We start from the raw sequence: 22,607 nt of genomic DNA, 5'->3' as shown, positions 1-22,607 counted from the left end.
CGTTTAATTGGAGTGACTGGTTTTGCTTAATTTATCATTTTTGATATTTAAAAAAGTTGAAAATTCACTCAACTCAGAAGGTGGCATAAAAACTAGGACAGAAACATCCTTGAATATGAGGTTACATTTATCTAGACTTTTCTGTCTACTACTGTATATGCAATGTTCAAGATGTCAACAGATCAAAGGATTTTCAATTAGCTTTTCTTACAATACAACTTTTATATTTAGCATTATGTAGATATAAGTTCAGAAAAATATATTTTATCTTTTTACAATTAACTTTCTTTAAATTATTAGTATAGTATACTGTACATGAAAAAATTATTTTAGGTACCGTATTTTGCGGACTATAAGACGCACCAGACCATAAGACACTCCAAATTTTGGGGGGAAAAATAGGAAAAAGTTTTTTTTTAAATAAAATGGTGGTGCCTCTTATAGTCCCATTTTTAGCTTACCGAGGAATCAAAGATGGAGCGGAGTAACAGGAGGCAGGGTCGCTGCTTCAGGAGGGGGTGGCTGCGGTGGAGCAGGGTCACAGGAGGCAGGGTCGCTGCTTCAGGAGGCCGGCGACGGCAGGAGGGGGCGATCTCCGGGCTGGCTGGGAGGAGGACTCCACACAGCGCCGACATCTTAGGAAGAGCCTTAGGCCCGAAGCCTTGCAGCGCCGGGACACCGCCTCCTCCCAGCTAGGGGCCTGCAACATCACCCAACTCCTTCACCGTCAACCTCCTGAATCAGCGACCCTGCATCTTGTGACCCCGCTGCCCCTCCCTGATAAGATACATTCAGATTATAAGACGCACCCCCATTTTTCTCCCAAATTTGGGGAGAAAAAGTGAGTCTTATAATTCGAAAAATACGGTAATTATAAGCTTATTACATCTTTTGTATTGTATTACTGTATACTATCCACTACACAGTAAGATGCAGAAGTTGAAGCCAAGAGAAAGTTCACTCCTTTGAACTTTTTTTTTTTACATGTTGACCTAAAATGAATAACTGCTCAATGCTTGCCAATTTATATGCTATTTCTTGCTAATATTCTTCTATGTTGAACTACGGTAGATGCATTTTTGACAAATGCAGTCACATTTTTTAAAATGGCCGACAAAATGAATTGTGCTAAATTTGCCATACATTGTGCAATACTTTGATACATTTGTCTAAAAATTGATAAAGCAAGTAAAAAAAATGACACTAAATAATCCTCTTAGACGAAATTTCCTCCTGAAAATGAACCACATTTATCATAGTGGCTCATGCAGCTTGATAAATACAATGCATTTTTAGACTGTCTAGTCTAAAGGTCCATTTACACTGCAAGATTATCATGAACGAGCATTCCTTGGGCAAAAAGTTGTTTTGTGACGATCTTCTGCACAAAATATCAACAGTATTTGTGCTGCCGAGAACAATGTTTAGCCTATGAACACTTAACGAGCTACTAAAGATGGTTCATTGAGCGTCTGAATTGGGGTCTGCCTATGTAAACAGGCTATTAAACAATCACTGGTCAGCACATATTTACCGATTGGCGGTCGTTTAATGCCGTACGTCGGGTAGTGTAAACCGTCCTTATATTTACACCAATTTTTGGTTAGCTTAATTTGCCCATGTCTGTTAAACCCCATCCCTTTTCCATCCCTTTTCCATCCTGGCCATGCAACTAACTGAGCAAACTTAAAAAAAAGGACAATTGTTGAATTCTGGTGCGTTTAGCATTTAGTAAATGTCCCCTTTATATTAATTCTCAGAAATCAGTCCAAAATAGTCTGTGATGGTGTGCATATTTTTCACTCCTCATCTTACTTAGTATCCTGCTGAGAATACAACAGAAGGCTTATTTTGTCAGTTTTTTTATGATCATTTTCTTACTAATTGGTGCAATACATAAAAACAGAAGACTTGAGATGTGGTTTCTCAAGCTAAATGCAATTATTCCAGCAGTGAGATCAATGGAATTTTCATGCAGAGCGGATTATTGTATATTTACCTTGGTGAATGTTAGACAGTCCTTATCCTGATCTTTATCCTTGATGGCAAAGTCATAAAGTGCTTTCCCTTGTGGAGTAGGCTGGCTGAGAGGTTTTATGCACTGGATGTAACTTGCTGGGAAGAAGCCACGATTTCCATTCAGCTCTCCATGGTACCAGTTCTCATCCACTTTCCGTCTTAGAATGATGATGTCCCCCTTGTTAAATTTGAGATCACCAGGCTCCTTTCCTTCGTAAGCATAGAGCGCTCTTCCACATGGAAGCTGAGAAATATTCTAAAAACAAGAAAAAGAAAAACAATGAAATGAAAGTTCACAAACACAACAATATCACAAACAATATCATAAAGGTATTTAAGCAGTAATTTGACCAGAAAAAATGAGACCTACAACTTTTCTTGAATTGTGTTAAAGGAGACGTGACAGGGGTTTCGCGCTGCCCGAACCACGATAGCATGAATCAGGCACTGGCTGCATTATTACGAGACAGATACCTGGTGACTTTTTTTTTCTTATTTCCAGATTTCCAAGATTTATTCACCATTAAAATAATAAAAAAACCTATACAATAAAGAGGTCATACTGACCTGAAGAATCATATTGGCAGGTCCTTTTTACATCGCAATGAACGCCATAAAAACAAAACCCCCCAAAAATTGCTTACTTGTGTTTTTTTCTTGCAAATTCACCACACTTGGATTTTTTTCCCCATTTTCCAGTACAGTTAAAGGGGATCTGACAACAGGTTTTGGCTTTGTAATCTGAAGACAACATGAGGTAGGGGTTAAAGCACAGATTTCAGCGATGCCTCTCTTATCAAGCTCTGAGGTTTTGTTTTCTTACAATGATTGTTTTAGCATCAGGAGCTTATCATTGCTGGACTAGCTGGTTGGGTGAGCCTTGGTCCCACACACCCCCTCCTGTGATAAGCAGCTCACTGTCTATGGACTTTGTATATACAGAGCCTGGTGGGCGGGGTTAGCTTTCTCAGCTCTGCTTCATTGTTAAATGTAAAAACTCTGATTGTGTGAAAACGGCTGCATCCAGTAATCTAAGTTGTTGGATTCAGCTTCTCTTTGCCTACAACATATTGGTCTCAGATGCGATAGCGAAAACCTGCTGACAGATTCCCTTTAATGGTAAAATGAATGGTGTTATTCAAAACTACAACTTGTCCCGCAATTAAAGTCCTCATATGATTATGTGGATGGATAAATAAAAAAGATATGGCTATTGGAAGGGGAGAAAAAGAAAAGTGTACAAATGGAAAATCGCACAGATGGGAAAGAGATAAAGGGAATATGTCATCAGTTTTTTGCTATGTTATCTAGGAGCGGCATGATGCAGAGGCCCTGGTTCCAGTGATATATCACTTACCTGGCTGCTATGTGCAGTTTTGATAGAAACCCTGTTTTCTCTGTTTTAGATGTAGCAGTGCTCAGAATGCTGAGCTGTGTATAACCCACGCACACCTCTGAACGATGCACATGATCAATGCACTATACATATAGATGGTCCTGCGTATAAGAGCAGTCTGGGCATAGTGCAGAATGCAAGATGAGCATCAGCTTCTGCAGTTGGCACAATGCAGTTTTTCAGCTTTAGCAGTGTTACTTTAAGGAACTTGTAGTCACATTAAAATTCTAAATATTTACTAATAAGAATTGTAATTTTTATATTGCCCATTCGCAATAAATCAATGGTGTGCTAAAAAAGAAAAAGCCCATCATAACACATTTGACTTTGGAGCGGGAAAAAGCCAGAGGAAACTGGAGACTAATAAATTGCATTTTTATCAAGTTTTAATTATTGTTCCTAGATGATGTGTGGCGCTGCGGTAAAGTTCTAAGCTGCTATTTTATTATCCAAAGTAAAAACCTTATTAGTAGTTTACTATTAAGAATTTGTCGCATTGAACAACCGTCTGCAAGGAGGAATATAACTTGATGCAAACAATCTATAAAGCATAAGCATTATTGCTTCTTTTCAAGGCACTATAATGAAGGATAATGCAAATTGGCATGAACCAGAGCTTAGTTACTAGTATAGATTAAATAAAATATTCTAAAGTATGTTAATCCTGGATTGATTCTTATAATAGATAAACAATGTTTCTTCAAATTGCGTAGGTCAAATCGGCTTTTTAAATCCTTTTATTTATCCGCCATGCACTCACTAAATCTCATTGTTCTGAAGCGTAGATTAACAATACTAGAGCTCATCTCAGAACATGGTTTCTAGTAATTGAGGGCATTGATTTTCACTCATGCCTTGCGGGTTAAAAACAGTTCTGCCATAGGTTAATACCTGAATCCCCTCAGTTTTAATATATACAGTAGTGTTCAAAATAATAGCAGTCCAATATAACTAACCAGATTAATCACTGTTTTTGGTATAAATTATATTGCCACATGTCAAACAATTTACCAGTTGGTGCAGTAGATTGTAAGAAAACCAAGAGACTCAGCATTCACGATCTTCATGTTTTTGAGTCTGTGTATTTGTATAATTAATCAAAAGAGGGTGTGTTCAAAATAATAGCAGTGTGGAGTTCAATTAGTGATGTCAATCATTCTGTGAAGAACCAGGTGAAGGGCGAAGACAGCACATGTTGTACATGCATTTCTCCTTGAACGCCTGAAAAATATGTCGTTCGAGACATTGTTCAGAAGAACAGCATACTTTGATTAAAAAGTTGATTGGAGAGGGTGAAACTTATAAAGAAGTGCGGATAATGATAGGCTGTTCACCTAAAATGATCTCCAATGCTTTAAAATGGAAAGCAAAACCAGAGAGGCGTGGAAAAAAACGGAAGACTACCATTCGAATGGATCGAAGAATAGCCAGAATGGCAAAGGCTCAGCCAATGATCAGCTCCAGGATGATCATAGACAGTCTCAAGTTACCTGTGAATACTGTGACAGTTAGAAGACACCTGTGTGACGCTAATCTCTTAGCAAGAAGTCCCCGCAAAGTCCCACTGTTAAAAAAAAGACATGTACTGTACAATTTGCCAAAGAACACATCAACTGGCCTAAAGAGAAATGGAGAAACATTTTGTCAACTGATGAAAGTAAAATTGTTCTTTTTGGGTCGAAGGGCCACAAACAGTTCGTCAGACGACCCCCAAACTCTGCGTTCAAGCCACAGTACACTCTGAAGGCAGTGAAGCATGGTTGGTGCAAGCATCATGATATGGACATGTTTCTCTTACTATGGTGCTGGACCTATTTACCGCATACCACGGATCATGGACGAGTTTGCATATATTAAAATACTTGAAGAGGTCATGTTGCCTAACGCTGAAGAGGATATGCCCTTGAAATGGGTGTTTCAACAAGACAACGACCGTAAACACACCAGTAAACAAGCAAAGTCTTGGGTCTAGGCCAACACAATTGAGGTTATGGAGTGGCCAGCCCAATCCTCGGACCTCAATCCGAAAGAACACTTGTGGAGTGACATCAAAAATGCTGTTTCTGAGGCAAAGCCAACAAATGCCAAAAAATTGTGGTATGTAGTCAAAGAAACCTGGGCAGATGACAGGTGCAAGAAGTTGGTTGACTCTATGCAACATAGATGTGAAGCAGTTCTAAAAAAAACTGTGGGTATACAACTAAATATTAGGATAGTGATTCACAGGAATGCTAAATCCTCAAAAAAAGTACATATTGTGATTTCGTAAAGACAAATGCAGACACTGCTATTTTTTAGAACAGCCCAATGCTCATTTTTTGTTGTTTTCTGTAAATTAGTTAAAAATTATACACATTTCTCTTCATGTTTTGAATTAGAAAACAGTGTGCAATGTTCCCAATGCAAGGACATAAAAACTAAAGATTCTGTGCTAAACTCATGTCTTTGAACACACTGCTATTAATCTCAACACTACTGTACCAGTGTTTAATTACAACATTAAAATTGCAACACCAAGAAGGAAGAGTTGTGAAATTAAGAAAATCACAAGATTGATATACATGTTAATACTTTGCAAACAATGAAAAAATGTAAACTAATTTTTAAAACATCTCGATTTAATCAGTATCGAGTATGAAAACCATGCACAAAAATACACACTCTTACATGCCTTGGCATGCTAGAATTGCAGTTATTAATGGTTGTCTGAGGAATGCTCTGCCAGGCCAAATGCATTTGGACACAGAAGATAAAGATCAGCTGCTGACAGCTCCTTTTGCATTTGCCGGCCAATGTTGTTCAAGCTGTGCTCGATGGGAGACAAGTCCAGAGAAGATGCAGACCACGGTAGAACATTTAGGCCATGCAGCCTGCTCACGGTAGCATGAGGAGCAACATGAGGCCTGGTGTGGTGTTGAAAAACAACTTCTTTTCCTTCTATTTGTCATCATTTGCATATCATTAACATCTTGACAACTTCTTCTTCTTGGTGTTGCAATTTTAACGTTCAAAAGTGTAGATAAGAATGTGACAAAGGGCTGACTGGTCATTAAGTTTTCCTTTACACATTACTAATATTTTCTTATAGTAATTGTAGTACACAAATAAATTCATCATCATTTCAGTACTGCACACAACAGGGTTTATTATCCATAATGTTGTTCACGTTGATGTTTACAACAAAACATTTACAGATGAAACATTATCTTGTTATAACTCAATGTTTCATCAACTAGTACCAGCTAGAAAATAATAAAACTTGTTATGGAGTAAAGGTGTTATTTCGCCAAGTAATTTGGTGCTACAGTCCCTCCATTGTAATGATTTTAGGAGTATTGTTGGCTGGACCACCACCAATCAACACTCCAGGTATGTTTTTTGCAATTGTAGTACTTACTCACCAGCTATATTCAACAAGTGAAATTTGTTATGTTAATGTGTATACATTTTGATCTGTTTTTTCCATTTACCATAGTCATATACTCACCAGTCCAGCACATGCTCTGCTGTGTAGGCAGACGTTAGTATCTGCTGTGTGAAAGTGTTACCTTGCCTTGTTCCAGCACCAGGCTCTACATCTTCTTTCCCAGCTCCCTCTGCTCTTGTGTGTATTGGTTAGCATGATAATCCAGTGTGCACCTCTGACATCAGTCACTTTGGCCTTTGGCTCAGGCCGCGACACGCTGACTACAATGTTACTTTGCTTTAGTTCTCTTGAAGTGTCTCTTAACAAACACAACTCTGTATGACTGCAAACTTGACTCTGCTGTACAAGTTTACCTATTCCAGCATATCCTGCTCCCCTGTTACTTGCTGCTCTATGTGCAGTCCAGCATATCCAGCTCCCCTGTTCCATGCTGCTTCACGTGCTGTTCAGCATATCCTGCTCCCCTGTTCCTTGCAGCTTCACGTGCTGTTCAGCATATCCAGCTCCCCTGTTCCTCGCTGCTTCACGTGCTGTTCAGCATATCCAGCTCCCCTGTTCCTTGCTGCTTCACGTGCTGTTCAGCATATCCAGCTCCCCTGTTCCTTGTTGCTCCGTGTGCTGTTCAGGATATTCAGCTCCCCTGTTCCATACTGCTCCACGTGCTTTTCAGCATATCCAGCTATCTTGTTCCATGCTGCTCCATGTGCTGTTAAGGATATCCAGCTTCCCTGTGCCATACTGCTCCATGTGCAGTTCAGCATATCCAGCTCCACGTTCTTCCATGTGCTGTTCAGCATATCCAGCTCCACTGATCCATGCTCTTCCATGTGCCAGCCATCATACCCAGCTACATTATTCCAGGAGCCAACCTGCATATCCAGATCTGCTGTTCCCTATGCCTTCCAGCTTCTCCACGTCAGCAATATATCTCTATACTAACGCCTCCAGTGAAAGCTGCTCTCTAGACAAACAGCTTAGTGAATCCACCTCACCATGTGTGCCATAACAAGACTTGCTATGAGCTACAATGAAAAAAAATGCTGTGTGTGAACACAGCCTTGGTCTGCAGGGGGTTGCAGTTCTATATCACTGTTCTATCACTTATGCCCTTATTATGGGCTCCGCTGCCTGCAAGGCCAGAGGCATTGTGGGGCAAGTAGTCTGAATTAGGGGAACCATGCTAGAGAGGAGAAAAAAACAACATGCCAGACAACCAAGAAATGGTACACCAACTAATCAGTAGTCCAACTAACAGTAGTCTATGCAGATTTCCAAAGATAAACATTTTGCTTCGAGTTCACACTTAGAGCATGGATGTTGTTGCCATTTCACATGCATGTTGATGTAGGTGACGCGCTGTCAATACCAGTTTCTATGGAAACTACATGTAGATTGCAACAACTTTCCATAATTACAGACATCACAAAGCACTAGCGTTATATAAATTACATGATGGGTCTTCTGATATTTTTCCCTTTTTCCAGGTTTTTCTTGCAGGTAAATTAGTTAAACATTGGTCAATAATTAAAAATTTAAGGAAACACTTGTGTATGATGCCTGGCTAGAATTACTGCTGCAAACAACCACAAGAAATCCTATCATGCCATCTGTTTGTTGCATTTCATGTAATGTTTTAAGTGTTTCATTCATATTTGCATTCATGTCATTGTAGCAGCTTGTACTGATCCAAAAAAGTTTTATTCTTCAATATTGATAGACATTAAAAGCAGTTTTTCGGTTAGACCTATGCTACAGGTAACGTCTACAAGCTATTTGTTTTTCTCAGTGGTCCATTTTTTTGCTGCATTTTAGTTCTTCCTAAATTAGGGCTGATCCGCCATCTATGAATGAAGATTAAAGGGGTTAATGGCAATTTGTTAGAAGGCTCTCATGACAAAACGATGATCACAAAGTGCCCCCCAGCCGGGACTCTCAGCATCCAGCTGTACTCTGTGGGGAAACATAACTGTATGTCTTATATTTCTCTGCCATCACAGGGGGGTTAAAAGAGGATGTAAAAAAATCTGGCTAAGAGCTGGAAATGCGTTAAAATAGTAAAATAACAAAAAAATCCACAGGACCCTGGTTAAGCAGCAACTATGGTAGTCAGTGGCCACTAAACCAAAATCCTGTGAATCTCCGACTACCTGTGACACACTAGGTGCCTCTTCTAATTAATGGTCCACCATGATGTCATACATGCATTATCCACAAAGGAAGGACATTGCTGTGGCCAACAATCAGAATGGGATGTTGTAGGTATTTCGTAGAGTTCTGGTCTGGTGGCCACTAACTACAGACATGGCAGATGGATCAGTGACCTGCAAATCTTTTCATATAACCGTTTCTTACCTATTTGACCACCCATCAGTTGAGCACTGCCATTTCAGGACCAGGGTTGCCAACTTGACAGTTTAACAAAAATCACAGACAGATAATAATTTTTACGGACAGATTGGAAAACCATAATAAATAATTATGTTTATGAGTGATCGATGTCTATAGCCCATAATTCTAATATAGACATCAGCTGTTTATATTGTAAACTGTAAAATGGTGATAATTACAGTGAAAATAATCGGTATAAATTTCTACAGCTTCAAAAAAATCACGGACCCCTTAAATCCACCTTCTGTTTCATCTATGGTACAAACTGCTGTTTTGTTCCAGAACCCTGCTGTTCATTTTCATGGTTCAATCTGGCTGCTGTGTACAAGCACAAAACCACTAGGTCTATAGCAAGACAGTGTATGGGGGAATAACTACCAAAGTAAGGATAGAAGGATTAGAAACTACAAACCACCAGTGAGAATAAATCAATGCCACATGTATTGATATCAAAACACTGAAACTTTTCCAATGCCAAAGCCGAATAACACTGGTTCAAAGGCCCTCTTAAAAAGGCTAATGCAAAATCAATAGAAGCACACAGGAATCTGTCAGCAGGTTTTTGCTATGCAATCTGACAGCAGCATGAGGTAGGGGCAGAGACACTGGTTCTAACAATGTATCACTTAGTTTACTGGGTGCAGCAGGTGTGATAGAATCACATTTTACTCTGCGGCAGATCTAGCAGAGCTCAGTTGTTTTGTGTATAATCCCGCCACATCACAGCTCTCTGTGTACATTGTATAGTGACACAGAGCTGCCAATCCGTGCAGGGGGCAGGGCTAGAAAAAGAGGCACAAGACAGCCTGCCCTGTAGTTATAATATCCTGCAGCTAAAACACTGATTGTATTGAAACAGTAACACAGCACCAGTAAGTGACATATCGCTGTAATCAGGGTCTCTGCATTACATTATGGTGTTCTCAGATTACATAGCAAAACCTTAGTAACAGATTCCCTTTAATACCTTTAATTCATTCTACAAACTGTATGCATAATTTCGGCAGCACATCCCCTGTTGTTGTGGGGATGTTGTTTTGTTTGCTCGTTCATTGGCAGATCACAATTATGTTTACACACGTCAATAACAGTGAATGAGGGTTCTTAACCCCTTTCCAATGTGTGTTGTAATAGTACGGCACGCGTCGGGTACCTCCTTTTAGTGCGGGCTCCGGTACTGAGAAAGCACCTTTCCGGGCACATGACAGCTGATATGTACAGCTGTCATGTGCCCCTAACAGTCGCGGGTGGAATCGCGATCCACCCTCGGCTGTTAACTAGTTAAATGCCACTGTCAATCTCTGACAGTGGCATTTAACTTGTGCTTACCGAAAGCGCGTCACTAACCCCACTGCAGGAGACCCCTGCTGTTGTCACTGCCAGATTGCTATGAGCACCACCCAGTGGTCGGCACTCATAGCAAGTGAGCAATTCTGCTACACACAGGTGATATAATGATCGCCTGTGTGTAGCAGAGGCAATCAGACAATTGCAGCTTCTAGTCTCCCATGGAGACTATTGAAGCATGCAAAAAGTAAAAAAAAAATGTTTTTAAAAATATTTAAAAAAAAAAATAGAAATTAAAGTTTAAATCACCCCCCCTTTCGCCCCATTCAAAATAAAACAATAAAAACAATCACATATACATATATTTGGTATCGCCGCATTCAGAATCACCCGATCTATCAATATAAAAAAAATTAATCCGATCAGTAAACAGCGTAACAAGAAAAAAATGAAAATCACCAAAATTAAGTTTTTTTGGTAGCCGCTCCACTGCAATAAAATGCAATGCAATAACAGGTGATCAAACCATCGGATGTACCCCAAAATGGTATCAATCAAAATGTTTTTTTAGCCCACAAAAAATAAGCCCTCACTCGGCACCAGATCCCTTTGAAAATGGAGACGCTACGGGTCTCGGAAAATAGCACCATTTTTTTTTTAAACATACTTTGGATTTTTTTTCACCACTTAAATAAATAAGAACCTATACATGTTTGGTGTCTAAAATGCGTAGTGACCTGGAGAATAATAATGGCAGGTCAGTTTTAGCATTCAGTGAACGTGGTAAAAAAAAAAAAAAAAACTGTGGTATTGCACTTTTTTTGCAATTTCACTGCACTTGGAATTTTTTCCAGTTTTCCAATACATGATATGGTAAAACCAGTGATGGCGTTCAAACGTACAACTCGTCCCACAAAAAATAAGCCCTCACATGGCCATATTGACTGAGGAATAAAAAAGTTATGGTTCTGGGAAGAAAAGGAGCAAAATCCGAAAATGCAAAAAATGGAAAATGGCCGGGTCATGAATTTAATAACGCTAATTTGTTGGTTATCATTCTTGTGTAAAAGGGTTTTAAGGATTACTGGTTAGAGTGCCTAGTTTGGATACATATACGGCGGAGGTAGCAATATGAAAGCTAGCATTATTACTTCCTTACTACATTGTCCTCGGTGATTATCATACCTTGTGAGTATTCTTATGCCTTATAATAACAATGTTATGAACTGTGCATTCTGGCTTTCAAGAAGAAAACAAAATGTAAAGGTGTAGAAATTCCATATATATATATATATATATATATATATATATATATATATATACAGTACAGACCAAAAGTTTGGACACACCATCTCATTTAAAGATTTTTCTGTATTTTCATAACTATGAAAATTGTACATTCACACTGAAGGCATCAAAACTATGAATTAACACGTGTGGAATTATATACTTAACAAAAAAGTGTGAAACAACTGAAAATATATCTTATATTCTAGGTTTTTCAAAGTAGCCACCTTTGCTTTGATGACTGCTTTGCACACTCTTGGCATTCTCTTGATGAGATTCAAGAGGTAGTCAACGGAAATGGTCTTCCAACAATCTTGAAGGAGTTCCCAGAGATGCTTAGCACTTGTTGGCCCTTTTGCCTTCACTCTGCGGTCCAGTTCACCCCAAACCATCTCGATTGTGTTCAGGTCTGGTGACTGTGGAGGCCAGGTCATCTGGCGTAGCACCCCATCACTCTCCTTCTTGGTCAAATAGCCCTTACATAGCCTGGAGGTGTGTTTGGGGTCATTGTCCTGTTGAAAAATAAATGATGGTCCAACTAAATGCAAACCGGATGGAATAGCATGCCGCTGCAAGATGCTGTGGTAGCCATGCTGGTTCAGTATGCCTTCAATTTTGAATAAATCCCCAACAGTGTCACCAGCAAAGCACCCACACACCATCACACCTCCTCCTCCATGCTTCACGGTGGGAACCAGGCATGTAGAGTCCATCCGTTCACCTTTTCTGCGTCGCACAAAGACACGGTGGTTGGAACCAAATATCTCAAATTTGGACTCATCAGACCAAAGCACAGATTTCCACTGGTCTAATGTCCATTCCTTGTGTTCTTTAGCCCAAACAAGTCTCTTCTGCTTGTTGCCTGTCCTTAGCAGTGGTTTCCTAGCAGCTATTTTACCATGAAGGCCTGCTGCACAAAGTCTCCTCTTAACAGTTGTTAAAGAGATGTGTCTGCTGCTAGAACTCTGTGTGGCATTGACCTGGTCTCTAATTTGAGCTGCTGTTAACCTGCGATTTCTGTGGCTGGTGACTCAGATAAACTTTGGTCTTCCTTTCCTGGGGCGGTCCTCATGTGAGCCAGTTTCTTTGTAGCGCTTGATGGTTTTTGCAACTGCACTTGGGGACACTTTCAAAGTTTTCCCAATTTTTAGCACTGACTGACCTTCATTTCTTAAAGTAATGATGGCCACTCGTTTTTCTTTACTTAGCTGCTTTTTTCTTGCCATAATACAAATTCTAACAGTCTATTCAGTAGGACTATCAGCTGTGTATCCATCAGACTTCTGCACAACACAACTGATGGTCCCAACCCCATTTATAAGGCAAGAAATCCCACTTATTAAACCTGACAGGGCACACCTGTGAAGTGAAAACCATTTCCGGTGACTACCTCTTGAAGCTCATCAAGAGAATGCCAAGAATGTGCAAAGCAGTCATCAAAGCAAAAGGTGGCTACTTTGAAGAACCTAGAATATAAGACGTATTTTCAGTTGTTTCACACTTTTTTGTTAAGTATATAATTCTACATGTGATAATTCATAGTTTTGATGCCTTCAGTGTGAATGTACAATTTTCATAGTCATGAAAATACAGAAAAATCTTTAAACGAGAAGGTGTGTCCAAACTTTTGGTCTGTACTGTATATATATATATATATATATATATATATATATATATATATATATATTTGTTTCAAAGCTAAGTTAAGCAAAATGACCAAAGTAGGCTTGACAATTTAAATAATAAATTATGTGTAATTCAGATTTAAAGATAACTGCAAGAGAACAAATGGCGAGCTTTGTCTTATCCAGTAAGAGTGAAACGGCTGTTCCTTCAGAAATGCTGATAACGCAGACAGGTAGCTGTAATTTCACAGATCATATAGTACGTCCTAGCAATCTCTCTCATCTTTTCTTCAGCTTCTGTCAGAGCGCTCGTCAGTGGGGAGAGAACCTTCACCTTGCGATAATGTGTTGTAAATTGAATGTGATTCAGCAATGACCGTGACTGATGAGTGTCACAGTGCATTGTGGATTACATCGTACATGTTCATCTTTTAATCACACCACAGAGAAAAGGTCTCTGAATATTTACAGTTATATTGATGTAGTCCACCATGCTACATGATGGGGCTGGACGATGGCTCAGTATTTAGCACAGTTACCGTGCAGTACTGGGTAAAATCTGTGTGGAGTTTATATGCTCTTTCTGAGTTTCCCTTGGTTTTCTTGGGTCTATTTGGGTTATTCTTAATTAACATATATGTTTTATTGATCAATGAAAACATTTTAACATAAATTATACCTTATACAAAATTTTTTTACACCATATAGAAGACAAATCATTGTCATAGGCTCTAGTCTTAAAAGGTTTTTCTAAGATTTATATTTAAACCTGTTCTTCAGTTAGGTCATGAATATCAAACCAGTTGGGGGCCAACTCCTATCACCCCCAACTGTTCAACTAATTAAAGGGGCCCCAGTGCACCACAAGTGGCAAAGGTTCGCAAACTGTGTAATGGCTTTCTTTTATGGACGTACATGGCTGAGAACTAGCAGTACCTCCCGCAGTTACTACACTGTGTGCCGAATTATTAGGCAAATTCGTATTTTGATCACATGATACTTTTTATACATGTTGTCCTACTCCAAGCTGCATAGGCTTGAGAGCCAACTACCAATTAAGTAAATCTGGTCATGTGCATCTCTGTAATGAGGAGGGGTGTTGACTAATAACATCAGCACCCTATATAAGGTGTGCTTAATTATTAGGCAACTTCCTTTCCTTTGACAAAATGGGTCAGAAGAGAGATTTGACGGGCTCTGAAAAGTCCAAAATTGTGAGATGTCTTGTAGAGGGAAGCAGCAGTCTTGAAATTTCCAAACTTTTGAAGCGTGATCACCGAACAATCAAGCGTTTCATGGCAAATAGCCAACAGGGTCGCCAGAAGCGTGTTGGCCAAAAAAGGCGCAAAATAACTGCCCATTAATTGAGGAAAATCAAGAGTGAAGCTGGCAAGATGCCATTCACCACCAGTTTTGCCATATTTCAGAGTGACAACGTTACTGGAGTATTAAAAAGCATAAGGTGTGCGATACTCAGGGACATGGCCAAGGTAAGGAAAGCTGAAAAACGACCACCTTTGAACAAGAAACATAAGATAAAACGTTAAGAATGGGCCAAGAAATATCTTAAGACTGATTTTTCAAAGGTTTTATGGACTGATGAAATGAGAGTGACTCTTAATGGGCCAGATGGATGGACCAGAGGCTGGATCAGTAAAGGGCAGAGCTCCACTCCAACTCAGACACCAGCAAGGTTGGAGGTGGGGTACTGGTATGGGCAGGTATCATCAAAGATGAACTTGTGGGACCTTTTCGGGTTGAGGATGGACTGAAGCTCAACTCCCAGACCTACTGCCAGTTTCTGGAAGACAACTTCTTCAAGCAGTGGTACAGGAAGAAGTCCGTATCGTTCAAGAAAAACATGATTTTCATGCAGGACAATGCTCCATCACATGCATCCAACTACTCCACAGCGTGGCTGGCTAGTAAAGGTCTAAAAGAAGAAAAAATAATGACATGGCCCCTTGTTCACCTGTTCTGAACCCCATAGAGAACCTGTGGTCCATCATAAAATGTGAGATCTACAGGGAGGGAAAACAGTACACCTCTCGGAACAGTGTCTGGGAGGCTGTGGTGGCTGCTGCACGCAATGTTGATCGAAAACAGATCAAGCAACTGACAGAATCTATGGATGGAAGGCTGTTGAGTGTCATCATTAAGAAAGGTGGCTATATTGATCACTAATTTTTTGGGTTTTTGTTTTTGAATGTCAGAAATGTTTATTTCTAAATTTTGTGCACTGATATTGGTTTACCTGGTGAAAATAAACAAGTGAGATGGGATTATATTTGGTTTTTATTAAGTTGCCTAATAATTCGGCACAGTAATAGTTACTTGCACAAACAGATATCCTCCTAAGATAGCCAAATCTAAAAAAAACACTCCAACTTCCAAAAATATTAAGCTTGGATATTTATGAGTCTTTTGGGTTGATTGAGAACATAGTTGTTGATCAACAAAAAAAATAATCCTCTAAAATACAACTTGCCTAATAATTCTGCACATAGTGTATACAATGTGTAAAGCCGTTCTACTTCCAATGCTTCAAGGCTCCTTTAATTAGACAACCCATGGCTATTCTGTTATTGATGACCTATCCTGAGAATAGGTAATCATCAATGAAGTCTAGAAGAAAACCGCTAAAGGAAATATCTTTTGGCAAAATCAATAAGAAGGGGAAAAAGCTGTACAACACAATCTATAATTCAATGTAATAATTGTCATTGTAACAAGAGATGAGCAGATCGATCCATGGAGGATCAACTTTGACTTAAGTTTCCTGAAAGTCACAGGTCCCTGCAAATTCAAACACTTTGTAATCCGATTAGCGAGAATTGAAAAAAAAATGGCCATCGCCATTTCACACACTGCTGACGCATCAGCGAATGGGCTAATGACGTTTTATGTGGCCATGTGGACTACCCCTTACTGCCCTGCAGCTTTTGACGTCACATAGTTATAGCATAGTCAGGATAGAAGATGGGGGCAGACCACAGAGCGCCATTTTATGCTTGTACAGTGTAGTGATAGGAGGTCAGAGCGCTCATTCCACTTAGGGATAGAAAAAGGCCTAATCTGATTCTGGTGTAGTACAGAAATGCTGAACTTCATTGAAAATGGGAGTGATAGTTTCAGTCTGTGAATAACAATCCAAACATTCTAGTAATATATAAGGGAACTGTTGAACCTGTATAGTCAGTGTGACTGTGAATTTATTCATCTGTGTTTCACTGCAGTAACAGCACCTTAAAGTGAATCTGTTACCAGGGCTTTGCTTTGCAATCTGAGAGCAGCATAATGTAGGTGAAGAGTCCCTGATTCCAGAGATATATCACTTATTGGGCTGTTTGCTGCAGTTTTAATAAAATCACTGTTTTCTCTGCTGCAAAACTAGCAGTTCTCTGACTGAGCTCTGTATAACCCAACCCACATCACTGATTGGAAGCTTTCTGTGTAAACTGTGCATAGGCAGAAAGCTGACAATCAATGGCAGGACGGGATTATACAGACCTCATGAATATGGGGGACTACATGGAACTAGACTAATCCTCTAGTGATCTCCTGTTGATAAAACACTGATTTTATTTAAACCACAACAAGCAGACCAGTTGATGACACAGCGCTGAAATCAGGGTCTCTACATCATTCTGCTCTCAGTTTATATAGCAAAAACCTGCTGACAGATTCCCTTTAATAACAGCTTTGTTAAATTTTCCATACACTGCAAACAAGAAGGACATTATAAATCTCCGAGTGCAGATTTGGTCTCTCTGTTTCTCTCTCCTGAGCAATTAGGGGCTTTTCAGTATTGCCATTCGAGGCAAATTTGTCCAATGCATATCAAATTTTGGGGAAAAATTTTGATGAATATGGCGAATTTGAATTTCAAAAGATCTGCTCAACTATAGTAACTGTATGTTACTATATGTAACTATATATTAATAAGTTCTTACAAAGATAGTCACAACAGTTTTACATTTCAATGGTACTAGAACAACAAATCTCCAAAATCCAGGTTGCACTGCATTGTCTGGGGGTGACTCCTTATGGCAAATGAATGGCTGGCTTTGAGTATTTCTACTTCTTGTTTTGACTTTTTGCAGCACCACTGCTTGCCCAACTGAACGTATCCTAATATACACAGTAAACTAATCAGTGTAGGTAAGTAAGTAAATAATATTGCAGGGATGTCTCAGCAGGCAATAAGAAATTCGATCACAGTTTGTTCCACAGTTCTGTTAATGTCTCAATATCAGTTTTCAATACTTACTTTTTTTTTACAAGGGTCTCCAAACAACCAAAGTGATTTCAATGCATCATGCAGCAGCTATCGGGTTACTCTGCAGGTTAGTAGCATTCTGACAACTGTACTGAGAGCCCTGCTGCCAGGAGGAAATTCAATTTATTCCCCCCGCCGGCGTTTGGCTCCCAGTCATAGGGGCGGCATCGGCACAGTTTAAGTCACCAATCGGTGTATAGAGATCGGTGGCTGTAATTGCACCCCCTGGCACTGACTGACAGCAGGATTAGTGTTAGAGCTGGCTGTCAGTCAGTGCCAGGAGCACGGTTACAGCCATCGCTTTCTATACACTGAGTGATGACTGAAACCATGCCGGTGCTACCCCTGTGACTTAAAGGCAAATGCTGCTGGGGGAAAAAAGTTAATTTCCTCCTGGCAGCAGGGCTCTCACTGCCGGTACTTCATGGTGTCAGAACACTACTAACCTACAAATTAACCCCATAGGTTAATAGCGTTATCTTACATGACAGGTTCCTATTAAGTTGTCAGAGAAAACATTAATGTTCAATTGCCACCAAAAGGGAGAATAAACATTGTACAATTCCCATTGCAATGCAGAATATGGAGGTGCCAGCCCTACAGGGCATCATATGCTGTTTTAAGCCATTTTCTACTCCAGCTCTAGCAGTTTCCACATCTATTGCCCTAGAACTCCCTGATATAGTATTTGAAAATGGGGTTTGTTAACCACCAGACAACCCTTTAAAAACCACACTATTGATTTGTCCTAACCAAGAACTGCAATGTAATACCCGAAGTAAAATAATGTTCCCTTAGTTTCACATTACATGTACTAGTTAAATATATCTACTTTTACTTAGCTCTTTTGCAATTTTCGCTTATTACTAAAATAATAGTGCAATGAGTAGATCATGCTGTGCTGGAAAGCAAGCATTACTAGGGTACCCTACTGTGCTTTCTGTAACTGCATGAACTAATAAATATCATATATCAAATGTAATGTGCCTCTCCAGATCATGGCTGAAAAACGCTTCCTTACAGCAGAAAGTAGGTTCTTTAAAATGAGAGAAAAACTAGTGATCAACATAAGCAAAACCTACGGAAAAGTATAAAGTAATTCCATAAACTAACCATAAGTATTTACAGGATATTATTGCAAAGTACATTACTATGAAGCTCAATGATCACCCATGCCCTGAAAGATACAACTATTCAAGCCAGTCAAAGAATACTTGTAAATGCTGATGGTCATGAAAGTAGTTCAAGAATAACTTATTTATCAATTGATTTGTGATTTCATAAATCAATAGTACACAAGAAAATAAGCAACTCTGTAATATATCTCGTTAGAGGAATTTCCTTTTTTCCGCTCCAGGACTGATCTTCCACTGTCAAGTCATGGGTAAAATCTGTAAAGTCTGTATTCAGTGAAGACAGATTTTGCCATTACTGAGATAGGAGATGGCAGTTGGTGCTTTTAAAATTTTCTGGAGAGGGGAAGGGGAGTGAGGATCCAGAGGCAAACCCAGACATTCTGCCGCAGGTTCTCCTGAAACAACATTTACAGTTCACCATAGAATCCTTTCTCAGTAATGGGAAAATCTGTATTCACTGAAGACAGATTTTTTTAATTGAATTGAGAATTTTGAGAATGAAGGATCAGTCCTGGATGAGAGACAAGCAGATTTCTCTAATAAGATATATGACAAGGTTTCTTACTTTCACGTATGCTATTGATTTATGAAAGAGAAATTTACACAACGGAAATACTTAAGGAATAGACAGAAAGTATCAAAGAATGAGATAAAAGGGAACAAAATACCGTTAAAGTAATAAGTACCAACTAGTCAGGGCAAAAATAGCTCTTTCTAGGGAAGGTTTTGAAACAAACTATCATTGTAATACTACACTGCTCAAAAAAATAAAGGGAACACTTAAATAACACATCCTAGATCTGAATGAATGAAATATTCTCATTGAATACTTTGTTCTGTACAAAGTTGAATGTGCTGGCAACAAAATCACACAAAAATCATCAATGGAAATCAAATTTATTAACCAATGGAGGCCTGGATTTGGAGTCAACCCAAAATTAAAGTGGAAAAACACACTACAGGCTGATCCAACTTTGATGTAATGTCCTTAAAACAAGTCAAAATAAGGCTCAGTATTGTCTGTGGCCTCCACGTGCCTGTATGACCTCCCTACAATGCCTGGGCATGCTCCTGATGAGGTTGCGGATGGTCTCCTGTGGGATCTCCTCCCAGACCTGGACTAAAGCATCCGCCAACTCCTGGACAGTCTGTGGTGCAACGTGACGTTGGTAGATGGAGCGAGACATGATGTCCCAGATGGGCTCAATGGGATTCAGGTCTGGGGAACAGGTGGGCCAGTCCATAGCTTCAATGCCTTCATCTTGCAGGTACTGCTGACACACTCCAGCCACATGAGGTCTGGAATTGTCCTGCATTTGGAGGAACCCAGGGTCAACCGCACCAGCATATGGTCTCATAAGGGGTCTGAGGATCTCAGATCGCTCTCCACGGCGTCTCCAGACTCTGTCACGTCTGTCACATGTGCTCAGTGTGAACCTGCTTTCATCTGTGAAGAGCACAGGGCGCCAGTGGCGACTTTGTCAATCCTGGTGTTCTGTGGCAAATGCCAAGTGTCGTGCACGGTGTTGGGCTGTGAGCACAACCCCCATCTGTGGACGTCAGGCCCGCATACCACCCTCATGGAGTCGGTTTCTAACCATTTGTGCAGACACATGCACATTTGTGGCCTGCTGGAGGTCATTTTGCAGGGCTCTGGCAGTGCTTCTCCTGTTCCTCCTTGCACAAAGGTGGAGGTAGCGGTCCCGCTGCTGGGTTGTTGCCCTCCTACGGTTCCCTCCACGTCTCCTGGTGTACTGGCCTGTCTCCTGGTAGCGCCTCCAGCCTCTGGACACTACGCTGACAGACACAGCAAACCTTCTTGCCACAGCTCGCATTGATGTGCCATCCTGGATGAGCTGCACTACCTGAGCAACTTCTGTGGGTTGTAGAGTCCGTCTCATGCTACCATGAGTGTGAAAGCACAACCAACATTCAAAAGTGACCGAAACATCAGCCAGAAAGCATTGGTACTGAGATGTGGTCTGTGATCCCCACACTCCTTTATTGAGTGTGTCTTGATAATTGCCAATAATTTCCATCTATTGTCTATTCCATTTGCACAACAGCATGTGAAATTGATTGTCAATCAGTGTTGCTTCCTAAGTGGACAGTTTGATTTCACAGAAGTTTGATTTACTTGGAGTTATATTCTGTTGTTTAAGTGTTCCCTTTATTTTTTTGAGCAGTGTATATTGGTCATGTATAAGCACTATATTAAAAAAGGACCATAAACCTCCCACGAAAGTCTAAATAATTTGCAAATATATTAAAAAAAGATTCCAATCTGTATACATTACAACCTGGAAAATACTGGTCAGGATGTCACTGATCATAGTAGGGATTATTCATTTTCAGATACCTTTTCTACTGTAGGTATACTAATAAAAACAGATAAATTTAATTTTATTCTTATGCATAGTCACAGTGCCATGAACTGTTTGGTGCCACCAGTCCATAATAATATCCACAGCTGCCATCCACCGGGGAGCCACATGCAGGGGACTTGAGGTTCGGGAAAAACCATCTAAGAAATGCACTTTGATTATAGTATTAATATTTTATCCACAATAAGGATTCTTTCATCATACTTTGCCTAACAAGAGCTCGCTTTGGAAGTTCAGTACCGCGGACAGCACCAGGTTCAGTACAAGAATTGCTGCACATTGTGATGTGGGAGAATAGGAAATAGTCTCATGGAGGAGAAGAAGGCATGACCTCCATGTAGACCTGTTTTCTGCACACAATGCTTTACACTCTTCAAACATAATGAAAGCATGTAATAATGTATAGTTCCCTAAACGGTCTATGGAACAGAAATATGTAATAATAATAATTTAAATTTCTATAGTGCCAACATATTCCGTAGCACTTTACATTTCAGAGGGGAATTATACAGACAATAAAAACATAACAGAATAACAACACATAACTCAGATACCAAGAGGAGTGAGGTCCCTGCTCACAAGCTTACAATCTACAGGGTGGGCCATTTATATAAATATACCTAAATTAAATGGGAATGGTTGGTGGTATCAACTTCCTGTTTGTGACGCAATAGTATATGGGAGGGGGAAAACTTTTCCAGATGGGTGGTGACCATGGTGGCCATTTTGAAGTTGGACATTTTGGATCCAACTTTACCTTTTTCAATGGGAAGAGGGTCATGTGACACATCAAACTTATTGAGAATTTCATAAGACTCGTATCTTGATGGCATGGTGTGGTATATGGGGTACAAAGATAGTAGGGCCATTCTTCATCAATGGAAGCCTCAATGCCACTGGATATCTGAAATTGCTACATGATGATGTGTTGCCCTCTTTATGCACTGAAGATGGCACATTCCCTGAGTTTTTCCAACAAGATGGTGCACCATCACATTATGGCTGTCAGGTCCGAGCATTCCTGTATGAACAGTTTCCTGGAAAGTGGATTGGTCGTCATGGGCCAGCTGAATGGCCACTAAGGTCTCCCCTTAGACTTTTATCTTTTGGGTCATCTGAAGGCAATTGTCTATGCTGTGAAGATACGAGATGTGCTAGCATTTCTTCTGCGGTGTTGCTATCAGAGAGTCAAGAGTGGGAGAAGAGGGTTGCATTGACAATCCAACACAATGGACAGCACTTTGAACACATTTTATAAGCGGTCATAAACTTGTAAAAAACTCATGAAAGAATAAAGTCATGTTAAAACCAATCACACCATTGTTTTTCTTATGAAATTCTCAATAAGTTTGATGTGTCACATGACCCTCTTCCCATTG

The 22,607-nt window shown here is 39.9% G+C and overlaps 1 protein-coding gene across 2 annotated transcripts in view; it reads right to left on the bottom strand.

Moving 5' to 3' along the window:
• Positions 1–22,607, bottom strand: part of SH3RF3 (SH3 domain containing ring finger 3) — a 661,819-nt gene that overhangs the window by 353,007 nt on the left and 286,205 nt on the right. For both annotated transcript variants that reach the window (XM_073664834.1, XM_073664836.1), the window contains exon 2: positions 2,000–2,275. In XM_073664834.1, the coding sequence (XP_073520935.1) occupies positions 2,000–2,275 (276 nt within the window). The remainder of the gene's footprint in view (positions 1–1,999; positions 2,276–22,607) is intronic.

The sequence above is a fragment of the Phyllobates terribilis genome, unplaced genomic scaffold (assembly GCF_046119375.1).
Source record: "Phyllobates terribilis strain yellow unplaced genomic scaffold, ASM4611937v1 Scaffold_2__4_contigs__length_985480577, whole genome shotgun sequence".
In the NCBI taxonomy this organism is placed as follows: Eukaryota; Metazoa; Chordata; class Amphibia; order Anura; family Dendrobatidae; genus Phyllobates; species Phyllobates terribilis.
The sequence above is the reverse complement of the archived record's forward strand: the minus strand, read 5'-3'. Positions and strand labels throughout refer to the sequence as shown.